A 21,527-nucleotide genomic window follows, 5' to 3' on the forward strand; every position below is an offset into this window, starting at 1 on the left:
GGTATATTGATTTGCGTTGGTTATTTTTCTGCCACTAGATGACATTATTGCATTTGTAAGACATTGGTGACAGCTCAGTGCATTTTCTTTTCATATTAAGAGCCATCTAATCTTTAACAAAGTAACTTGTGAAATTCTGCACAGTTTTAAAATTGTAAAATACAACACACATGACCCCAGTCTCCACAAACATATGCATTATTATTAAATTTATTTCTGCAAAATTTTGAAGTGGACGTGTCCGGCTTTCCAAGGGGTGGTCATGAATTGCGTGTTCAAAACATTTGTGGCGTTTAAGGAACTTTAAATTAACGCAAAATTAACGCACTAATTTTGACACCCCTAAAATATATATATTGATTTATTTTTCAATAAAGAAGTGTTTGTGAATGTGCATAGGAAACTGGTGGGGTTCAGTAAGAGCCACGGTGTTAAACAGTATTGTGTATAATTATAGTGTATAAACATTAAAAAAAAAGCTAACTAACTTGGTAAACAGGCTGAAACTCCTCTGTGACAGCAAAGATGGTTTGAATGTTATTGTCACTCAGTTTCTGAACCAAGTGAGCAATCGAAGGATAGTCCTGAATAAAGAAGAAAACATTACATTTAGAATAGTGACCGTTTTTTATTTCCAAAATAAGGAAACTTGGATACTCACATAGTAATGGCTCATAGTGTACGAATTGTTCTCCAAATGACATTTTCCGTCATTCGGCAGTACGATGCCGCCGAGCTTGCCATCTCCTGCAAAGTGGAAGCCGGCGTCAGTGGAAAACACCAGAAGGCGAGTCACATTCCTCCAACCAATCTGCTCCTGAGAGATGAGAAAAAATGGATACATTGTGAAATACTGTTTTGATAATAATGTGCATGAGCTTTTGTTTAACACAAAAATCTTGATGGTCTCGTAAATTCGCGGTGTTCGCACATAAACATGTAAATTGGTTATACATCCCTTTGAGCAAGTTATGATTGTGGGGAAAACAACTTGCGTATGATAAGTGCTGCTTCAGTGAATAGGTACAAGTTTATTTTGTTTTTACCGCATACCCCACACACAGCCACTTGCATGATGGCATCGAAGCCACCCTCAGGAGAGTCCAGGTTTCCAGAAATATGCTGTTGGCCCACCAGGGTGTTGAACCTTTTGCCATCACTGGTGAGCTTAAGGACGTTCTTGTAGCTGAATGGGCTGGTGCAGTTCTGGTCACCGGTGCAGGGGTTCAACAACTTGGCCGGGGTGGTGCTGATGTATGGCATGACGGTCTTCTCCACAAAAGAACCAAAGCCTGTGATATTGGGATGACACAATATGATTAAGTGTGAACAAACTTCCAAAATGCAAATTGGGAACTCAATTCCATACACAAGTTATCCCATATTTACTCTTATCGTATTGCAAAACATGACTTATGCTATTGCAGCTGCAGGGCAGGAACTGAATCACAAGATAGCGGCTGAAACACTTTGCAGATGAACTGTTGAACTTTGACCTTCAGGGCCGAAGAAAGACACTAGAGATACACCGATATGCTTTTTTCAGGGCCGATACAGATTATCGGAGGCCAATAAGCGCAATTGGAAGCCATTATACATTTGCAGAAAAAAAAAAAAAAGTTGTGTCAAAATTTTTTATAATAAAAACTCCAGCACTTTACTGTTTAAATGCCTTCAAGGACATGTTTATTAAACAGCTTTTGTGATTTGCAATATGTTAAAGTTTTTTTTTTTTAACCATCAGCTTGTGGACCAACTATAAAGTGGCTTCCGCACACTAACTCCCAAATAGCCATTAATTTGCGGGCTAACTGTTAGCTCACGGGCTAACGATTCACCCACACGCTAACCCCGGGATAACTCCCAAATAACCGCTAAAAAACGGCTATTAGGTTAGCCCGCGAGCTAACCTAATAGCCGTTCATTTCATTCAATTAGCTAATATCCGCTAATTCACAAGCTAACAGTTAGCTCGCAAGTTAACCATTCACCTGAACGCTAACTCCCAAATAGCTGCTAATTTGCAGGCTGTTAGCTCACGGGCTAACCGTTCACCCACACGCTAACCTCGGAATAACTCCCAAATAGCCGCTAAAAAAACATCTGTTGGGTTAGCCCGCGAGCTAACCATTAGCTAATAGCCGCTAATTGCACAATATCACGCCTGTATTTTTATCTGCATAATGACTCATATCCTTGAAGGTTGCTGCTGTGTGTATACCCTCCCCTTTAGAGCAGCAACATCTGTGTAAACTAGGGAAAATCCTATTAAAAAGAGAGGACATACCTATCTTGAAGTCAGATGTGATCTTTGACATTTTGAGCATTAAACTGGTTCCCAAGTTCTTTACATTTTCCAGATCGTCTTTCATGGAGTAAGAAAGGTCCATCAAGTAGTACAGGTCGATGGGATAATCTTCTGCCCGCTTGAACTTCAGGTTGAAAGACTCAGGCTCACCTGCACACACACAAGTCAGATTTTAACTCGTATCAATACAAGTAGAGAACATAATCACAGAAAGCTCTTCAATTCTTTACCTGATCTGAGGGTGAGACTAAGCTTTTGAGGTTGGATCTGGGTGATTTCTTCTGGCTTAAGTTTATCCGCTCCCTTTCTGCGGTTGGTCACCATTTTGTTCTTGAGGATCCTCTTTTCTCCACGAGGGTTCTCTATCAACCTCTCTCTACAACCTCTGTTCTTTAGCGACTGCAGCTCATCGCATCGGGTAGACACGGTCTCACCTTGTTTTAGGAAGTCCTGAAATCAACAGTTATTATAGCCAGAAATTAAAAACTAATGTCCATATTTTTTTTTTAAATGAAATTGTTAATTGTCAGATCCAGTGCTTTTAAATCAATTAACTGACAGTAGCTTTACATCATTGTGGGAATGCTGTTTCTAACCTTTATTATTTCAGGCACTTTTTTATAATGCTCACTTTTTTGCCGTGCAATAACTCCAATATATTACATCCCATTTACACTGTTATTTGAACTTGCTACAAAAATTAAATATCGTCTGATTCCACATTACTTATAATATTTTCATTTTCAATTATTGCAGTTCAAGTTTTCTTTTTATTCATTTATTATTTAAATACAATTAATCACTTATAGTTATCAAATAATTACTTTCAATTTACTTCATAAGCATTCCGCATGTATTAAAATCTTAGCATTCCCACGCAATTTCTCCAGAATTTGCACTTTGTCTAGTTTTAAAAAAAATGCTATTCCAGGGTTTCTGCAGGTATCATTAAATCTAATTTAATGTTTTTCAAATGTTTTCAATGCAACTTAAAACTAATTTAATGCCCACGTCGTACTGAATATACTGTTTATGTTAGATATATATATATATATTAGAATTTTTTATCGTAATTGCATGATTACCATAGTTAACTCACGATTAATTGTAAATTAATCGCACGTTATATCAATATCTAGTTTTTCATACTTAATATAAACGTGGACAAATATGGTTAACAAATACAAATATGGTTGTATCATTTAGTTCATTGGTAGAGTAATTTTATAGTAAGTAATTCATGAAGTTACAATAAACAGTTACAGTTAAAAGGAGGGTGAAACTTTGAGTGATAGATTTGTGTTGAGGTAATTTTCTCTGCCACAAGGTGGCATTAGACTTTCATGTTGGACATTAGTGAAAGGACATTATGTTTTTCTTTTCAAATTTAGAGCAATTGTTATTTTGAACAAGAAGCAACTTGTGGACTCCACCCCATTTACTAGTCAACAGTCCCCGCAAAGACATATTTTTTTCACATTTATTAGTGCTAAATTGTGTTATAAGTAACTCATTTGCACAATATTGAATGTAAAATTAAGCATCACCAACACCTGTATTTAATGCCTTAATTCTAGTCAATTCCTTTTAATGACTTTTAATGCTTGTTAATGACCCGCGGAAACCCTGTATTTTGAGCATCGATTCATACCGGGTCTGTACACCAGCCACATTTCGCTCCAGCCTGGATGCACTCTCCACAGTATCTGGCATTTGCACTGATGCACTCATTCCCCTCTGAAAAACAAAAGAGAAAAAAAATAAAAAGGAGGATGCAGCGTCAGAGCCTAGCCCCTGCAAAGTAAGCAGCCTTGTAAACCCCCGTGTTTACACGTCAGTTCATCTGGAACGCTGTGGCTCAATCGTAATTAGAGACAGGATTGGAATATCCAGCCACCATTATTCTCTCCGTGGTGCTGAGTAGGACCTTCAGCGCTAGTCAATGACATCATCAGGATGTAGTAGCTACCTCTTTTTTCGAGAACGGATGCAGTCATCACTATGAATAACACATTTACTGTACATTGCAAGCATACGTCAGTGACACTAAACACATACGCAACAGTATAATAATATCAGATCAGTGTAACAGAGACCAAATTTACCTTTCTGAGCATTGCAGAAGACTCCTAACAATGTAGATATCAAAAGCAGCTTCAGGTCCATCTGAAAGAACATGGGAACATGATATTCCATTATCTTTGCCTTAACATCAGAACTCATCATTTCCCTGTAAAATAAATAAATAAATAAATGCACTGAAGCGCTATAGGCTTGGCAGATTGAATCCGTAAACGGTGGAGGTTTAACTGGTGGTGATAAATTATCTTGTGTCTGTGTGTGCGTATGGGGGTTGCTTGGCTATTTTCAGTCCGTCGCAGGGCAACAGGCAGCTGATTTAATTCAGACGCACAAACATTGTATGGGAATATTCATATGCGCGCGCACTCACAAACACACAGCGTGTGGACTACAGTCTGCCTTTTCCCACAATTCCTTTTACTGTAAATAGCCCGAGTTCCCTAGAGTCCTTCTCGAGCAACGCATATTGACCTCTCTGCTGTGTGCAGGTCCTCTGGTCAGTCAAATCGATTCATCCCGTCTTGCTCTTAAGCCAACTCTCATGGCTTAATAATGATAAGGGGACTGTGCTGAACAGCTGGAATGGGAACATCTTAAGTCACAATTACCATTTGTTTTCAGTATTATTGTTGACATTTACGTTTGTTACTAGAACGGGCGACCCGGTTATAATTGCTGTTTGTTTTTATGCTTTGCGCCTAAAATAAGTGTATATATATACACCGCAACAGACAGTCTTTCTGGAGTAGGGTTAGACCGATTATCGGCTGAGCTGAATATCGGCACAGAGAATCAGCTCAGCCGATAAACATTTGGACAAATATCGCCATCTGCCATTTTAAATACAGACGCTCCCCTACTTACGAACATTCGAGTTACGAACAACGGTACATACGAACATGTCTGCGCGCATGCGCGCATGTCAAAAAATGTTCGGAAAGAGATGCTGTAAGTTCAATTTTTTATTGCGCACCTTTTTCCGAGTACTGTAGTGCTTCTTTCCGCCGCTAATACCGACGCTTGGCGCTGTGAGAGCTCACCCAGCATTGGAGGCTCAGCATCGTGTCGAGGAGGAGGAAGAAGAAGAAACGCCTGTCGCTCATAGATAAAGCCATCGCACTCTTCGAGCAGCAAGACCCAAATATTCAACGTTGCACAAAGGTTGCAAATCAATTGAATGATGCCATACAGTGCTACCGCATCATTTATGATGAAAAAAGAAGAAAACTGTGCAATCGTCGTTAGATCGCTTCTTTCGGCCAGTTTCTAGTAAATCCTCCAAGGAAGATACTCATCAACCCTCATCTTCTTCTCCGCGACCCTCAACTTCTTCCTACATTGAAGTTACGGAGGAGGAAGTAACTTTTGAAGCCCATTCCAGCGACGACGAAGAACCTCTCATGATATAAAATCCTCCTCCTCCTCCATCAAATCCTTAAGCATCGAGTACATCTTCCAAAAGTAAGTTAAACTTCATTTTATTTATCTTATTACGTACATGTACATACTGTGTGTGTCTCTCGCTCTCTCTCTCTAACATACGTAGTACAGTACTGTACGTATTCTCTTTAAACATAAATTATAATACAAAATATAGCACTGAAGCAACTTACGAACAAATTCACCTTACGAACGATCGCTCGGAACGTAACTCGTTCGTAAGTTGGGGAGCGTCTGTAATCATTTGGCCGATAATAGAACCATTTTAAAAAGTGTTAACTTCAGGGAACTAATTATTAAAAAAAATCTGAAATGCTGCTCACCCTGGGAACTCTCTGCACCTTCTGTTTTTGTTTGAAATTAAAATAATTTTTTAATGCAGATATTTAGAAATTTTGTAAGACTATTTACTGTAAAAACAACAACAGGGAGCTATTTACTTAAGTTTTTATTTAACTGTTGAAGACATGCTACTGCCCCTGGGAAATCCCTGAACTTTTGACTAAGATTTTTTTTTAACTCCAATATTTTACAAACCCTAAAAGTTCAATAAACATTTGCTTAAAAATTCAAAAAAATTTGTTTGTTTGTAAAAAAAAAATAATCAAATTTTAATGCCAATAATTTCCCCGTTAGTGAAAATGAATATCGACTCCAAATATCAGTTATCGGCATCCTTGACTACTAAAAATCGGTATCACCCCTGAAAAAAAACATATCGGTCTATCTCTATTCTGTAATACCCCGGGGCCACTAATGTGGTTCTCACGGACACCAGGTAGCCCTTTAAGGTACCCTCCAAAAATAGCTCACCAGTGATGGGGCATTGTGATTTCCTTGGAATGTTGCATAAGTGATCATTTGATCATGTAAACAATGGAAGAGATTCATGGAAATAAAGTGTCGCATATTGGTTTTTGCTTCCTACTTTTGTGAGAAATAATTATCATGAGGAGAGTCTTCACATAAATGAATGTAATTAATTATTAATTTAGAATTGATTCCATTGACTACACGGGTAATCGATCCGCCCCACCAATTTTTGGGGTCGACTTAGACGATTTTCTTTTCCCCCCCAGCCCTAACAACAACCTATACTGGTGATAATGATAATAGATGATAAAAGGTAATTTGAACTTCTTTTTTTCCCCCAACAGTGCAAACCTAATTGCACTAATCATCTTCAAAATTGAGGTTGACCCCTGCTCTCCATATCAAAAATGCCACAACATTTTTAAGGTTCCACTGTGGAGGACTTCAAATTAAAAGCCAAAAATAAAAAAAATCTAATTTACACATGGACTGTACAAACAATAGCCGGATGACCCTTAAATCACAAACTCCTGAAAGTCATTACTAAGAGAATTTCCACGAGAGTTTCACAAATGCAATAATCCGGGCAGGAGTCTCCAATTAGAGCTTGATGTAACAACGTATTACTCGTGTTTAAGATCAGTGGCAGTTCCCTGGCTATTCATAGAGATCCCATAAAAGACTGCATTCCCTTGCACTGTGGTAAACGGAGCGCTGACGTTCAATGTGGGGTGTTAAGTGATGCATTCCCTCAGTGGCTGAAGTATGTGCGCGCACCAGTGTCCGATTATAAAGACACATACACGTCGACGGTTTGTCTACAGTCGCCGAGATTAGACTGCAATACTGTGCATGTATGTGTCGTATTACCGTATGAGATAAGTCCAGCATTTAGCCTAGCTGTGGCGGTCATGCACCACCATCATATTGAGGACAAAACGTCATTTTTTTTTTAAAATGATACTTAGTCTGCATGTAACATTTCTGGGACCATAAAAGCGAGGAAAACAACATCTTCTAACATTCTTATTATTTGGGATTCACCTTCAGCTTCAAATGCAGATACCAGTGATGTGTCAGAAGCCTGTGAGGCTTTGCAGCTGCACAGAGGAATGTTGTAAAGAAAAAACTGGAACAACTTTGTAGAGCAGGCCAAGAAAATGCTTTCTGGAGGAAGTTTGGCCGCCTTTAAAATCCTCCTCCATACCTTAGAATGTTGTAAATAATGTATAACTTGTTGGTGTTTGGTACAACGTTACTCCGGGACAAATGTATAGTAGTACTCTAAATTTGACCAGACGTCAACTTGTTAGTCGCAGGAACGTAACGACACAGGAAGCTAACAGGATACACGTTTGCTGATCACTGGTGAGATTGGCAGCGCTTCCAGAGTTGGGAGCACGTAGGCCATATGAAGAGTGTATATTAAAAATCCATACTTTTGCGTGTCCAATAAATCAAATGATGAGATAAGACATGAACAGAGTCCCTGCGCAAGGATGATTTATTTCAGAGAATTCTCCGGTCACGGCAACAATTTACATCACGTAAAAGGTGGAATTAAAGAGTGCCCATGTGTCCCCTCTTTTGCGGAATCCAGCTTTTAAAGAATCGAGTTTTGAAAGTAAAACGCCCCTTCTCCTCCTACTAAGAATGAGTAGAACAGATTGGTTCTCACTCAATATGTTACATAATATTATTTTCGTACACAGACTGCAGCTGTATTCATCTCTAGACAAAATATACTTTCAGGGCACCTCTCGTACTTCTTCCCATAACAAAATCTCACAAACAAGTTGAACTCGACAGCTCCTAATGTAGTATAGTTGTAGGAGTGCGCGCTCTCTCTCGAACAGAATGTGTTTTCGCACAGAACACTGAGAAGGAACTTCTAGACCAAACAATGTGTACCAGCTTAGGTTAAGGTGAAATTATACTGAGTTCAACACTATTTTACCTACTTCACATCTATAAAACATTTCAACATGGTTAATATATGAAATAAAGAATTAAAAATGTTAATAATGTATAACACATATCACCCCTGGGATTACAAATCTTGATGAAACCCAGTTGACACTTTGTACGCAAGGACTATTCTTCTCTTTTGCTGTTTCCGCAAAACTGTGACAAATATTTTGACATTTCATTTTTATTTTGGCTCTGAAGCTCTGTGGCTACAGTATATCTCAGCCACTGGAACATGGAATGTGGATCGTTCCTTGAAGCACACTTGTGAGCTATGACTATTTACAGGCATCCCAGTGATATCTGGGTTCTATCACTCTGCAGGAGAAGGAGAGGCATGGGAGACGTGGTGGTGAATACAGTAAATAAAATGAACCAAGGTAACCGGTAGAGGTGGGAAAAACCCGTCATTAAGGTATGCCCATCTCCAGAAGAAGAAAAAAAATATATATATATATACAAAATACGGTATGCCCATCTTTCGGCGAGTACTCTATGTGACGCCCCATAAAAATACAAGAACTGAGACGGATCGTCAGTCCTGGCCGGGTCAAACCGTGTATTTTTTTTAGGCTTTGCGTCATAAAGCACTCGTCGAAAGGTGGGCATCCGTCTATGACGGCCCGATGTAATGACTGTTTTTCCCCACCTCTGCTAATCGGGGAGGGGTGGAAGTACTGAAACCCGCTGAGGTCATCATACTACTCTAATATAGATGATATAGATTAACTCATTCACTCCCAGCCATTTTCACTGAAGCAACCCCCTTCGCTCTCGGTTTTGACTGATTTCCCAAGGCCCACAGAATATTGTGTCGCTAATGCTATGAAAACACGGAACCTACCAAGAGAAAGATTAGAGTCTCTTCCTTCATCAGGATTTTTTTTTTAAATCTGTTTCCGTTTTTCAGCAATTAGCATTAGAATATAGCTAAGATTCATCAGTTTTCACAAATCTGTTAAAAACACTGGGGAAAGGGGCTTTTTTTTATAACATAGCCCTGGTTGATCTCATATACTCTGATGCCACCTACTGGCCTACCGGGTTTTTTTTGTTGTTGTAAAAACTACCATTGCTTAGCGTCGTCTTCAGGTCAGAGGCTGCATCAAAGCCTTCTGTATGCTCTAGCACAGGGTTCACCAATTCCTGTCCTCAAGGTCCGGAGTCCTGCAGGTTTTAGATTTTTCCGCCTACCAACATACCTGATACTAAAGATCAGGATCGTTATCAGGCATGCTGATCAGCTTATTATATTAATCAGGTGTGCTAGCGGGCGGAAACATCTCAAACCTGCCGGACTACGGACCTCGAGGACCGGAATCGGTGAATCCTGCTCTTGCATTAAAAAAAAAACGTATAAATACGTTTTTGGGACCATGGCAATATTTTAAATAAAACATTTTTATACAATTTTGGGAGCAAATGATTTAACATTTTGCAAAGTATGTTTTTGATTGTTGTACTTTTAGCTAGAGTGAAACTAAAGCCTTTTAGCTACCCTCTCTGACTACAAGTTAGAGATTCATGAATCAGTGAGAAAATCACAGACCACAAAATCGCATTTTCACTCTCATACAGAAGTAAAAGATTCACATCACTAGATATGAAAGTGAAGCAAAGGCGGCTCGCTGTATTCATCATCGGCTCAGATAGTTGCATTTATTGTTATCACTTGCTTAACTGGGCATAGCTATACTTAATCAAAATGACATCATATTTGCCACGGTCATGAAGCAATTATTATAATTCAGCCAAGGGAAGAACAATCTTGTATTCATTTTTAACAGTCTAGTGTAGTAAAACAGCCCTTAATATGTACTTTAAAATTGCGGAGGGGTGTTAGGGAAGAAGAAAGAGCCAAGTCAGCAGAGGCGAGCAAAGTTTGTGGGATCCTTTCCTTTGGAATTGAGTCAGCCCTCTTTGCCTCAGAGTTGGGGAGAATATGCGCCGCCCTTTCCTGTTTTTCCTTCTTTTCCATTCCCCCTTAAACATGTCTGGGGAAGAACAGATATCCTAAGTGCAGGAAAGTTGTGACTTTTTCTTAAAAAGAGCATTGTGAGCTTGAGCTGCCGACACATTTTACTGTTGAAGTCCTGAACTACTTCACTGGCACTGCCGGTCATTATTCCCGGCAGCACTTGCTCTCCACAGTGCTTAATTTAAAGAGAGTAAATTCATTAATGTGTAGCCAATATTTAGTTGATTATATACAGGCCATTTACTACCTCAAAGCCATTTGTTGGAAGTAGAAACTGTTCGAAAATGTGTACTTCTTTACCAGAATGCGTCCTAAAATAGATGGTAATTTTTTTTATCTTGTACACTAGAACATACCAAAAATAACAGTAACATACTTTGAGGGTTTCCATCATTCTTTCAGCCTCTCTCGAGTTGTCTCTGGCATAACTTGGGCATTCCATACTCTCCCTCCCCTTTCCCTCCTCTCCCACTTTACCAGCATCACAACCCACAGCTCAACTTGTCCAATATGAGCCAAACCGAGCCAGCGGCCCTTGACTGAAAACCGTGATGAGAGGGAAAATATTGGCACTCTCAGAGGTTACACGGCGTCCGACAGAACTGAAGGGGAATATGAAACGTCCTCTTTTGGTATTGCTGTCCATCCCCCATTCTCTAGTCACCATCAGGAGGATCCTCTCATGGAGGACAAAAGCAATGAATCAGGCTGTTCTTTGAGACTGCCCCCCCCCCCACACTCATTGACACCCCCTCCCCATAAAAGAGGCTCTGTGTGATAAATAATACTAATGAGGCAGACGCTGGTGCCTTTAATCTTTAGGTGCTTCTTTTGCTTCCAGCATATTTGTATGAGCAACTGCATCACAGCAATAAAGAAACCAGTTAACATTTGTAGATCAAGCAAATGACGGCTTAAATGGTGCCTGATTACATGTTTTATTTTTGTGATGTAAAGGTCGGGAGGAAACAACTGGAACTAGAATAAAAACTGTGAGCCAGAACAAAAAAAAAGTTTCCAATCACTCCTATTTCTTCCGTCCATCATTCAATTGTATTCAAATCCTCAAATAAACATACCATAGATGTTTTCAGGAATAATGATGATATCATTATTCTTGTGTTATTTTTCCACTTTCTGAGCTTATCAGTATGGAGCCAGATGGAGTAACATCGCACAAAGCATGTGTTATAATTTAATGTGCTGGAAAAGAGTAGCATTGAGTAGTTTTAAACCTCTAAATACAGGGTTTTTTCATTTTTCATTTAGGGGGTTGTTAAATATTTTTTGGGTTGTGCTTTATTTGGGGCTGCAGAAATGATCAACATTTTAAAGTTGGGTCAGTCATAACAATAAGGTAAAATAAAAAACAATAGCTCAGCTAATCCCGCACAACAATCCATTTTTTTTTTATCTAAAAAGCTGTTATTGATATCCTAAATATCAGCTTTATTAGTAGCTTATAGAGCTTGTTGCTGGTTTTGAAACCTCTGCTCTGAACTTTACACAAAACACTCAACCACATCGGGTGGCCTGAAGCCAGCCAGCATTCCGCTTGTGTGTGACAAAGGCTAAAGATACACTCCTATGCAGGGATACGGCCTTCAAAGGGCTTACGTTCAATCAGTAATGTATGAATTGTCTTGGCTTCTTTTGAACAATTACGAAAAAAACCTCATTGAATATTGAAAAAGCTTACACTCAAAAGCTGCCTGATGTCTAGTTTGACAGAAACAATTGAGACATTCACAGGCTCGGGTCTATGAGGGCCAAGTCCATATCACTATACATGGCTACATCCCAAGGGTGAAAATAGCTGGTGCAGTGCGGGAAAGATATTTCTGACTCATCCTTCCCACCTGGCATCTGCAATCACTCCAAAAAGGTAGACCATCACAAAAAGACCTCAACTGCACCCAACAGATTTAAAGTGGTTATAAAAGTGGCCATTTGGGGTTAAAGCTATTTTAGTTTTTGAGTCAAGGGTGCATAAACCCAAATCAATTCAAGAACAAGAAAGACTACCGACCCCCAGACTGGTATGAAAATGATAGTGGGAATCCAAAAATGTGAGTATTACCCTAAAAGCTGAAAATCAGTTTAGGCGCTTTGACAAAGTATTTATCAGGTTACTATTGCAAAGATGCTGTCAGATTTCGTACAGTACATGAAGACAAACTAAATTGCAGAAGAAACTTCTCTCCATCAATCCATGGTCACACACCACAAAGTAACATGAATGGGCGGGTATTTGCCCCCAAAAAATAGTCTTCGTTCCACTTTAAAATAAATCGAGATACGTATCGAATTGCCTTTCATTGGATTGCTACGGTTAGGCCACATTTACTGTACTGACAAGTTCAATCATGCGTATGCTGCCACTGACTAGATTAAGATTAAAATTTATTGAGTCTTTGAGACCAAGACCAATCTCAAGTACTACAACACTAATCCATTACAGATTTGATTTTATTTTTTAAGCACAAGATTTGAGTGGACAGTAGCGTTGTGAGAATATCTAGATCAGGGATGGGCAAACTCGGTCCTCGAGGGTTCAATTAACAGAACCGTTACTAGATTTATGCAGAGCTTGCTGAGATGTGTTGGAGAAGGGAAACATGCAAAACCTGCATGAAGCCGGCCATTGAAGATAGAGTTTGACTGTACATGACGAGATGAATGTTGTAGGGCCATGTGTGATGGCCATAGTCGGGTTTCCATCCAATTGTTTTGAATTTTTTAAGCGAATGTACTGAAAATGTGCAAAACGGACATGCGACTTATGCCCGTTTCCATCCGATCTTCTTTTTGCGAATATTGAGAGGGGACTCCGCTGCTGTAGGTGGCGGTAAACACCATAGAGAAGTAATCTACCAGTAATTTAAAAGAAGAAGAACAGGAAGCGACTACGCCGTGCGATGACGTCGTATGAGTTTGCTTTAGTAATTCTTGATCAACCGGAGCGTTTCTTTGCTGTTTTCTAAAATTGCATTAATATGTACTTCTTTAATTAATTCCAAAAAGATATCGGTTTTGTACGTGTGATGAAATATCCTGTCAATCCTGTTTATTCGCAAAACCGGTTTCCATAGCCAAAATTCACATTTTCCTTTTTCGATATGCTTTAAAATCCACCCCCTCCAAGCGTAGAAACTTTTTTGTGCATTTTGGGCCCTTTTTCGAATTTCTAGCATTTCCATTCAGTTTTATTTTCGCATTTCTTGAAAATTCCAATAAAATGGGAGGATCTAAACCCACCTTATGAAGCAATACTGAAGGCATAAGTGTCCCTTGGGGAGTTCCTTGGGGAGAGCTTCAGGAGTATGAGGTACCAAATTCCCTAATATGGGCTTTTTCCGATGTTTGAGTTAGGTCTACATCGCCGGCTGTAAGTCGGATCCGTTCCCAATGCGGGTTGGATTCCGCCAAGGCTGACCTTTGCCACCGATTCTGTTCATAACCTTCGTGGACACAATTTCTACGCGCAGGTGCTGAGGGGACCCACTCAACGATGCAATACTGAGGCCACCAACACAGTATTGCATCTCTGCTTTTTGCAGATGATGTGATACTGTTGTTGGCTTCTTCAAGCCGGGATCTCTTAACTCTCACTGGAGTGGTTTACAGCCAAGTGTGAAGCAGTTAGGATGAAGATCTGCACTTGGTCCTCGTTCTTTCCTCACCAGTAGCCACAAGCTCATGATTGACATTCCTTGTTAGACCTTTTAAAGAAAAGTCAATTCCAGCAGATAAAAAAGTACATATCAAAGTGGAGGGAGGCAATGTTTGCTGTGCACATGTTTTGGTTCAGTTCTGTCCTCATCTGCCTCTAATGTGGAGCATTGGCGAGCTTACACTCAAAGCTGTCATGGTGAGAGTCTGAGCATGGAAGACTTACAGCACTACAGCTCAGCTCTCATGAAGAAAAGGACAGATCAGAGACGGGTTCCTGTGCATGTTCCTGCCACTTGGCGAGTGAGTGCCCTGAGCTGTAGCAGTCAAAGACCAATTGTGAGCCCGGAGCTTAAGGAGGAGGAGTCTCCAAACACTAAAATCTCCACAAACCACACTGTCTTTGTTGAGCTGGCCCTTCCTCTGCTGAAACACAGGAAACTTAACTGGATCACACAGGAAGCCTGTATTATGTTGCTGGAGACGCAGTCACATCTGACCCCCACTGCCACCCTTCCCCCCGCAACAGCAGCATTAAGTAACATGGTTTACATTTAATTTATAGAACAGAATGAAGGAGAAGTTTAGTCTAGGTCTTCATTCTATATAATTTTTAATTAAGCCTCCAACACAAATAGGTGCGTAGGTGTTTATTTTCTGGGATAGTGGACAAGAAATGCACCTCCTTCCTGAGAGACAAACCATTTAGATATAAAAATGACGGCATGTCTGCAGAGTCAGACAAAAACAGCTGTGAAGTATTAATCAGGAGACCTTGTCTAGATTTAGACCTTTTCGCCAGAGCTACTGGTCCCAGCAGCCTCGGCGCTGCTTCTGCTAGGAGACAAACTTTATCTACCGGTACTCTAAATAAATGTACAGTATTACATGTCTGGATTTTGAAAAGAAATCTAACACGTGCCTGAGAAAAAGCAGCCCCGGTGTAAAACACAAGCCAGCTGACAGTAGCCAAGACATCATAAAGAGCTACAGTGCAGTTCTCTGTTTGCTTCGACACAAACAGCAACGTCAAAGTTGAGTGTTAATCCAAAGAGGCCCAGCTGTGGCCACCTTAGCTTGATTGTGCAGAAACTGCCATATTAATGACAAGCAGATGCCTCTCATTAAGGCCCCGGTTTGACATTTGAACTAGAAAGCCTCTATTTCCGCTAGCAGAGTGAGAACTGTACAGAATGGGAACAGTAAGCACTCCACGTTTATGTTATGCCTCTTGGGATCAGGATATACCTGTCATGTTTAAAGACATGTTTGAGGTTTCAGATTAACGGCATTGCGCGTTATTGTGTGCTCATTTAACATATTCAAGTCCGAGTTTGGTCACGGCCTTTCTTTTTATTATTCTTTCATCTACAATATGTGCTAGCGTATATATCTCATTGTGACTCAATGGGCATTGCTGAGCGTTGAGTGTGAAAAAGACCCATTCACAAAGACTGGGAACACTGTTTGCATTGTTTATTACGTCACTGCTTCCAGCCAACCTGTGAACTTTTTACAATGTCTCTCTTTCACCCCGAAACGTCATGTTTCCATGTCACATTTTACAACAGGGTTCAACTTCAATTCTTCTTCTTCTCGTCTTTGCTCTTTGGAGCATACCGCCATCTACTGTAGAGGATGTGCAACGCGGTTTCATATATAGTCAGAGAAATCCACTTAAGCAACAAACACACGAGACAGGCGGGGTTTGTCGTAACTTGACTTGATTCGTGACGAATGAAAACCCACTTCCGTCAGTGCTTAAGACCCCCCCCCCACCTAGTTTCTCATCATTCGTCAGCAAAACAGCCGTGCGACGGACTGTCTGGCAGTACTGACGAAATGTGCACCTCTAAAAAAAAAAGTATGTAAAACTGCAGTGCCAGATATTATTTAGCCAACAGTGTCAACAAATACTGAACATTGTCTCTTTCATAAAACTAAAACTTCCATAAAACAGATTATAATGTATTTTTCTTTACAAACGTCAGGTTTTCAGAAGTACTCATTAGGGGTGTGAAGTACCTTGCGATTCGATCTGTATCACGATTCGATTCAATACAGATTAATCCCGATACTACTTTTTTTTTTTTTTTACTCAAATTTAGAAAAATACTAATAAGTAAACTATCGAGTCCGGGCTTTGGCCTTCGTGGGTGGAGTTTGCAAGTTCTTCCCGTGCTCGCGTGGGTTTTCTCCAGGTGCTCCGGTTTCCTCCCACATTCCAAAGACATGCATGTCAGGTTAATTGAACACTCTAAAATTGTCCTCAGGTGTGATTCTGAGTGTGGATGGTTGTTTGTCTCCCTGTGCCCTGGATTGACTGGCAACCAGTTCAGGGTGTACCCCGCCTACTGCCCGAAACCAGTTGGGATAGGCTCCGGCGCCCCCCCGTGACCCTTGTGAGGACTAAGCGGTTAAGAAAATGGATGGATGGATAATAAGTAAACTTGTACATGTACACTGTAAGATTTGTATGAATATGTGCTTCAGGCTTATAACTGTGAGCCACTGTATTGAACAAACGGGTTGCAATCTGTTTCATGTTTGAACGATTCGGCCGCATATTGAATCAATACGAGAATTGCGCGCTGTAATATCGCGATATATTGCAAAATTGATTTTTTTTAACACCCCTAGTTCTTATGTATGACTCTTGTTAGCGATTAAGGTAACACTCTTAGGCAGAGTCTTTGTTTATTCTAAAGCGGGGCCCTGGAAGACAAATAAACATTCCTGCTCCTTCTCACAGTCCAGGCTGTGACAATAAACACATTCTGCTACTATTTTTTCCGCCAACATAACAAGTTTAGCTTCGTTTTCACAGGAGACGCTCGCAAGCCGGTCAGCTTTCACTACTCCTTGGAGGGTCTTCTAAGGCTGTTTTTAGAAGCAGGCGCCACCACCCAAAAGACATCCAAACTAAATGTGGAGGGGAAAAAAAGAAGGAGAAGCCTAAAGTGTTGGTTAAGTACAGCTCCAGAAGAGGTGCATGAAACCAATACCAAAGGCACACCCCACAATCTAACTGTACTTTAAGATGACTAGACTGGAAGTTATGACGTGTTGGTAAAAGCTTGAGTCAAGTCTTTCTTCTCGGCTTTACATTTCCATATGGCTTGACAGGGTCAAGCATGTGATTCACGCCCTAATACATAACCGTTCTTCTGAGATTATCAGTAAGGGACCTGGTTTCCCTTTTTGATAGTGTATGTATAGCATAAATGGCTGTCACATAGAGCTAAACCTCATAGACTCAAGCGACTCACGTGAACCTGATCACATTGGTAGGCAGAGGTGGCAAATCCAGGTCCGGAAAGTAAAAGCCCTGCCACCGTTTGGCTTTAGCCCCAGGTGCTAGCTAACTAGCTAGAGCTAGCTCCCATGGTGCTCGTTTACCTGCTAGGGAGCTAGCTAGTGAAAGAGGCTAATAATTTGTCCTCTTTTGTGTGTTCCAAAAATTTGAAGACAGACTTCTTGTAAGAAAAAACACCTTGCAAGGATGATTTATTAAACAGAGAATTCTCCCGTCACAGGAATACTGAACATCACGTATGAGGTGGAATTTCAGAGTGTCCGTGTGCCCCCTCCCTTGGGAGAGAGGGCTTCTTATAGTATCGAGCTTGGAAAGTGAAACGCCTTTTAAAACACGTTATACAACAGATTTGCAGCTGTGCCGATCTCCAGACAAAATACACTCCCAGGGCACCTTTTCCCAAAACAACATCTCACAAACAAATTGAGTGGCCGTGAGTGATGATGCCAACAGAGTCAGTGTGTGTGGGTGGGTGTGTGTGTGTGTGTTCGAGGCAGATTCTGTTCTCACGAACAGAATGTGTTTTCGCACACTGAGAAGGAATTTTAGACCAAACAAGGTGTACCAGCTTAGGTTAAGGTCAAATTATACTGAGTTCAACACTATTTCCCCTACTTTACACATCTATAAAACATTTCAACATGGTTAATATATGAAATAAAGAATTAAAATGTTAATAATGTCTAACACTAGCTAGCTAGCATCAATGGCTAAAGCCAAACTGTGGCAGGGTTTTTACTTTCTGGACCTGGATTTGCCATCTTTGTTGGTAGGTTTGCCAACCTCAGTGTCACAGATGCGTTATCGTAAACATTCATCACTTATGTCACAGAGAAATAAAAGAAACAGCCTCAGAGTGCACATTTATCACCCCTACCTCATGGGGACTCATAAAATGTATGCTACACGTCCACAAGGAAAGCTGGGTGCGTAAATCGGGACCTGCCATGGCAGTTCCCTGGGAACTTGAGATCACATCCATTCAGCTAACGTTATTAGCTTATTCTTAGACCCAACACCCTACGTCCGATCCTCCTTCTCAATTAACCTTCCTTACTGTCACACATTTCTCATTTTTGCATCCCAGACGTTCCTTCCGCCCTTCCTCCCATCCTGCTTCCATTTCCTTGATTAAACTGGCTGCGGAGTCAGCGGTCGACTGTTTAAAAGGCCTTTATCCTCCTGTTCTCCTTCATGCGTAGGAGCTCTTATCCAATCCAGTGCAGCCTGTCATTTATGCAATACACTGACCAAATAAGCAGCAAGGTGATTATCCGGCTTGGATCTATATAAAATGAAAATCTCTCAAACATGTAAACAAGCAGAAGCAAGGTGGTACAGATTCACCTCAATTGAACTTATTTGATCTATTTCAACCACTTTCGCCTCAGCCAGCAGTATCCACTTCTGCTAAGTGACCTGTGAATAATTTAAACTGAGCATGTGGGACGAGAGGAGCGCTTCAAGAGTAAGAAGCAAAACAGCACACAACTGTTGCATCCAGGGATGGGAAAATTAAGCTTCATGAAGCACTTAAGACATTATTTACTCCTGTAGATGGTGCTCTGGGTTTAAATATAAAGGCCAGTGCAACAGAAATTTATTACATTTCAACTGCAGCTTTAAACCAAGAGCGCCATCTAGAGGAGTGAAAAAATATATAACAAGTGATTCATGAAGGTTTCATGAAGCTTAATTTGTCCATCACTAGTTGCATCCCTCCAAGGATGGCTACTTTTACAGGTGGGGTGATCACACCAAAAAAACATGATTAAATATTTCATCTTGCTTAATTTTAACACTATATCAGACACTTTCAATACAACATTATGACTTAAGAAACACAATGAAGACATGTTCAATTAGTAGTTTTCGTTTCATAACATCAGTGAAATAGACAACCTCTTAACAACCAGTTTTCTCTTAGATTACTGATTTAAAAAAAAAAAGAAAAAAAAAAGCTAGATTGTTTACCTTAGCGTTGAAGTGGTATTTCCGTGGCATCAAACAGAAGATAGCAGCGGTCCTCTCCAAAGATGATCCGCTTCAGCAGCGGCGGTGTAACTCACCGCCCCGCTGGCACCGGACCAGCTTTCTCAACCAGAAAATAAACAAATAAACGTCACAGCAGGTTTACACTACTGCTCAGTCAATCCGGATAAGAGGTAGTAATGATTTCCAATTTTAAGGGAAAGGTAAAAAGGGTACGAAAAGCAGGTAAAGCAACAAGCAGCGGGGCTGACACGAAGCGCTGCTCTCCTCTTGCCCAAACCACACTGCTCTTAGAATGACATGCATGAACACTAGTTATGGCTTGTTATAGCTTTCTACTTCCTGTTGTACCATCAAAATAAAGTTAGACCTAGCCTCATTCTTTGTCGTTCTTTCCTTCTAAGTCACAAGAAAGGTTGTCTAATAAATTATATGGATTTATAAATTAATACTCGAAAAAATGTTGTTCGTTTTAGCGTCAATATTTGGCTATTTTGCATACAATATGTTTTAAATTGAAGATTTTGTCATCGGCATTCCGGATTAGCTTTGTTTTACTATGAAGTCTGTGCGCTTCATTATTGAGGAAATTAACGCTGCACTTATAGAAAACATTTGAAAATTGTGGTATGTGTCAGAAATAAAAAACACAATATTAAAATGTTCAACGAATCACAATGCATGGAGCTAACTGATTTAGTTACAGTGTGTTTTATGCTTTTGTATTTAAAAAAAAAAAGGTTTTCATTTATTTGTTTGTTTAATTTAGCTAGTTGTTTATTTTTTTATGTGTATGCGTCACTAACTATTGTCCTAGAAACCAAAAACAGAATACAGTAGACGCTTGACGATTATTAACTCAGCATTGGAAATCACAACCTACTGCACAAGCAGAAACATAATGGTAAGCTTTTTTAAGCAGATATCCATTAACTAGTATGCTCTTTGTCCTTAATTCAGTCCACCATTACATCTGTACGCTAACTAGTATTGTCACTCAAAACTAATTAAAAAAAAAATACAAATAAAAAATAGTAGTACACATTATTAACTAGTGCAGAGTTTTACCTCACTAGTCACAAATTGCCTATTGGTAAGGATGTCAAAGCTCTTTGAACATTTATTTGATATCATTTATATCCACCGTTAGGTCATGTTTATAGGACAAAAGTGGCACTAGTGGTAGAAAAAAACTTTACTGGTGAGACACAGTCCTTCTACGAGTGTGCTGAATTGTTTTACAAGTGAAGACAAACAGCGTAGAACACATGGACCTTACTAAACTAGATATCAAGGATGTCGAATGCTCACACAATGTTACCATGTTCTCAGGTCTGGTATCATTTTCAGTCAAAAATAATGATTTGAAATGTGTTTATTTTTAAAACTAAATCGAAAAGCTTTCTGTATGCGAAAAGGACACATACTGGAAAATACCAGGAAAACGCAAACAAACTATCAACTCCGGAAGGGCCTTGAATCCTGTTTAGTCTCCAAGGAGTGTTTAACAAGAGAATGCAGCTCAACCCCTTGAGACATGCAGAAAGCTGAATCTTCATAAGTGGCTGGAAACTTATTGTATCATCTCTGCTCTTTGCCCTTTGATTTGATTTGTCCATAGAAAAATTGCTTTTTGGTAGCACAAGATTCGTTTATTACAAAGATAAGGTTTCACATAGCCGATATAGAACCCAGAAGAGCACAAATAGAGCTATGTCAAACAACAATTAAATTAGGAATTTCAGTTTTGTAGTACAGTAATCACACCATGAATTTAGCGAGTGTCCAACTCAGAGGGAATATTTGTTCAGACTCCGCCACAGGATGTGACGAAGCGATGCATCATGTGTAACAGGAAGCCGGACATTTGACAAATCTTATCAGAGGAGGTTGATGAAATAATCAAAGCTCAGGAGAATCTCAAAGTTTGTATCATACCAATAAATAAAAGTTGAAAT

The 21,527-nt window shown here is 39.9% G+C and overlaps 1 protein-coding gene across 1 annotated transcript in view; it reads right to left on the bottom strand.

Annotated features, from left to right (window-relative positions):
- The window catches only part of itgb1a (integrin, beta 1a), a 28,801-nt gene extending 8,960 nt beyond the window's left edge, over positions 1-19,841 (bottom strand). The window contains exons 1-8 of the mRNA XM_077554591.1: positions 19,552-19,841; positions 4,414-4,474; positions 3,960-4,045; positions 2,539-2,758; positions 2,288-2,458; positions 1,054-1,292; positions 662-817; positions 489-584 (exon numbers count right to left, since the gene is read on the bottom strand). Of these exons, the coding sequence (XP_077410717.1) occupies positions 489-584; positions 662-817; positions 1,054-1,292; positions 2,288-2,458; positions 2,539-2,758; positions 3,960-4,045; positions 4,414-4,474; positions 19,552-19,581 (1,059 nt within the window). The 5' untranslated portion in view covers positions 19,582-19,841. The remainder of the gene's footprint in view (positions 1-488; positions 585-661; positions 818-1,053; positions 1,293-2,287; positions 2,459-2,538; positions 2,759-3,959; positions 4,046-4,413; positions 4,475-19,551) is intronic.
- Between the last annotated feature and the right edge of the window lie 1,686 nt (positions 19,842-21,527).

Source organism: Vanacampus margaritifer, chromosome 20 (genome assembly GCF_051991255.1).
Source record: "Vanacampus margaritifer isolate UIUO_Vmar chromosome 20, RoL_Vmar_1.0, whole genome shotgun sequence".
In the NCBI taxonomy this organism is placed as follows: domain Eukaryota; kingdom Metazoa; phylum Chordata; class Actinopteri; order Syngnathiformes; family Syngnathidae; genus Vanacampus; species Vanacampus margaritifer.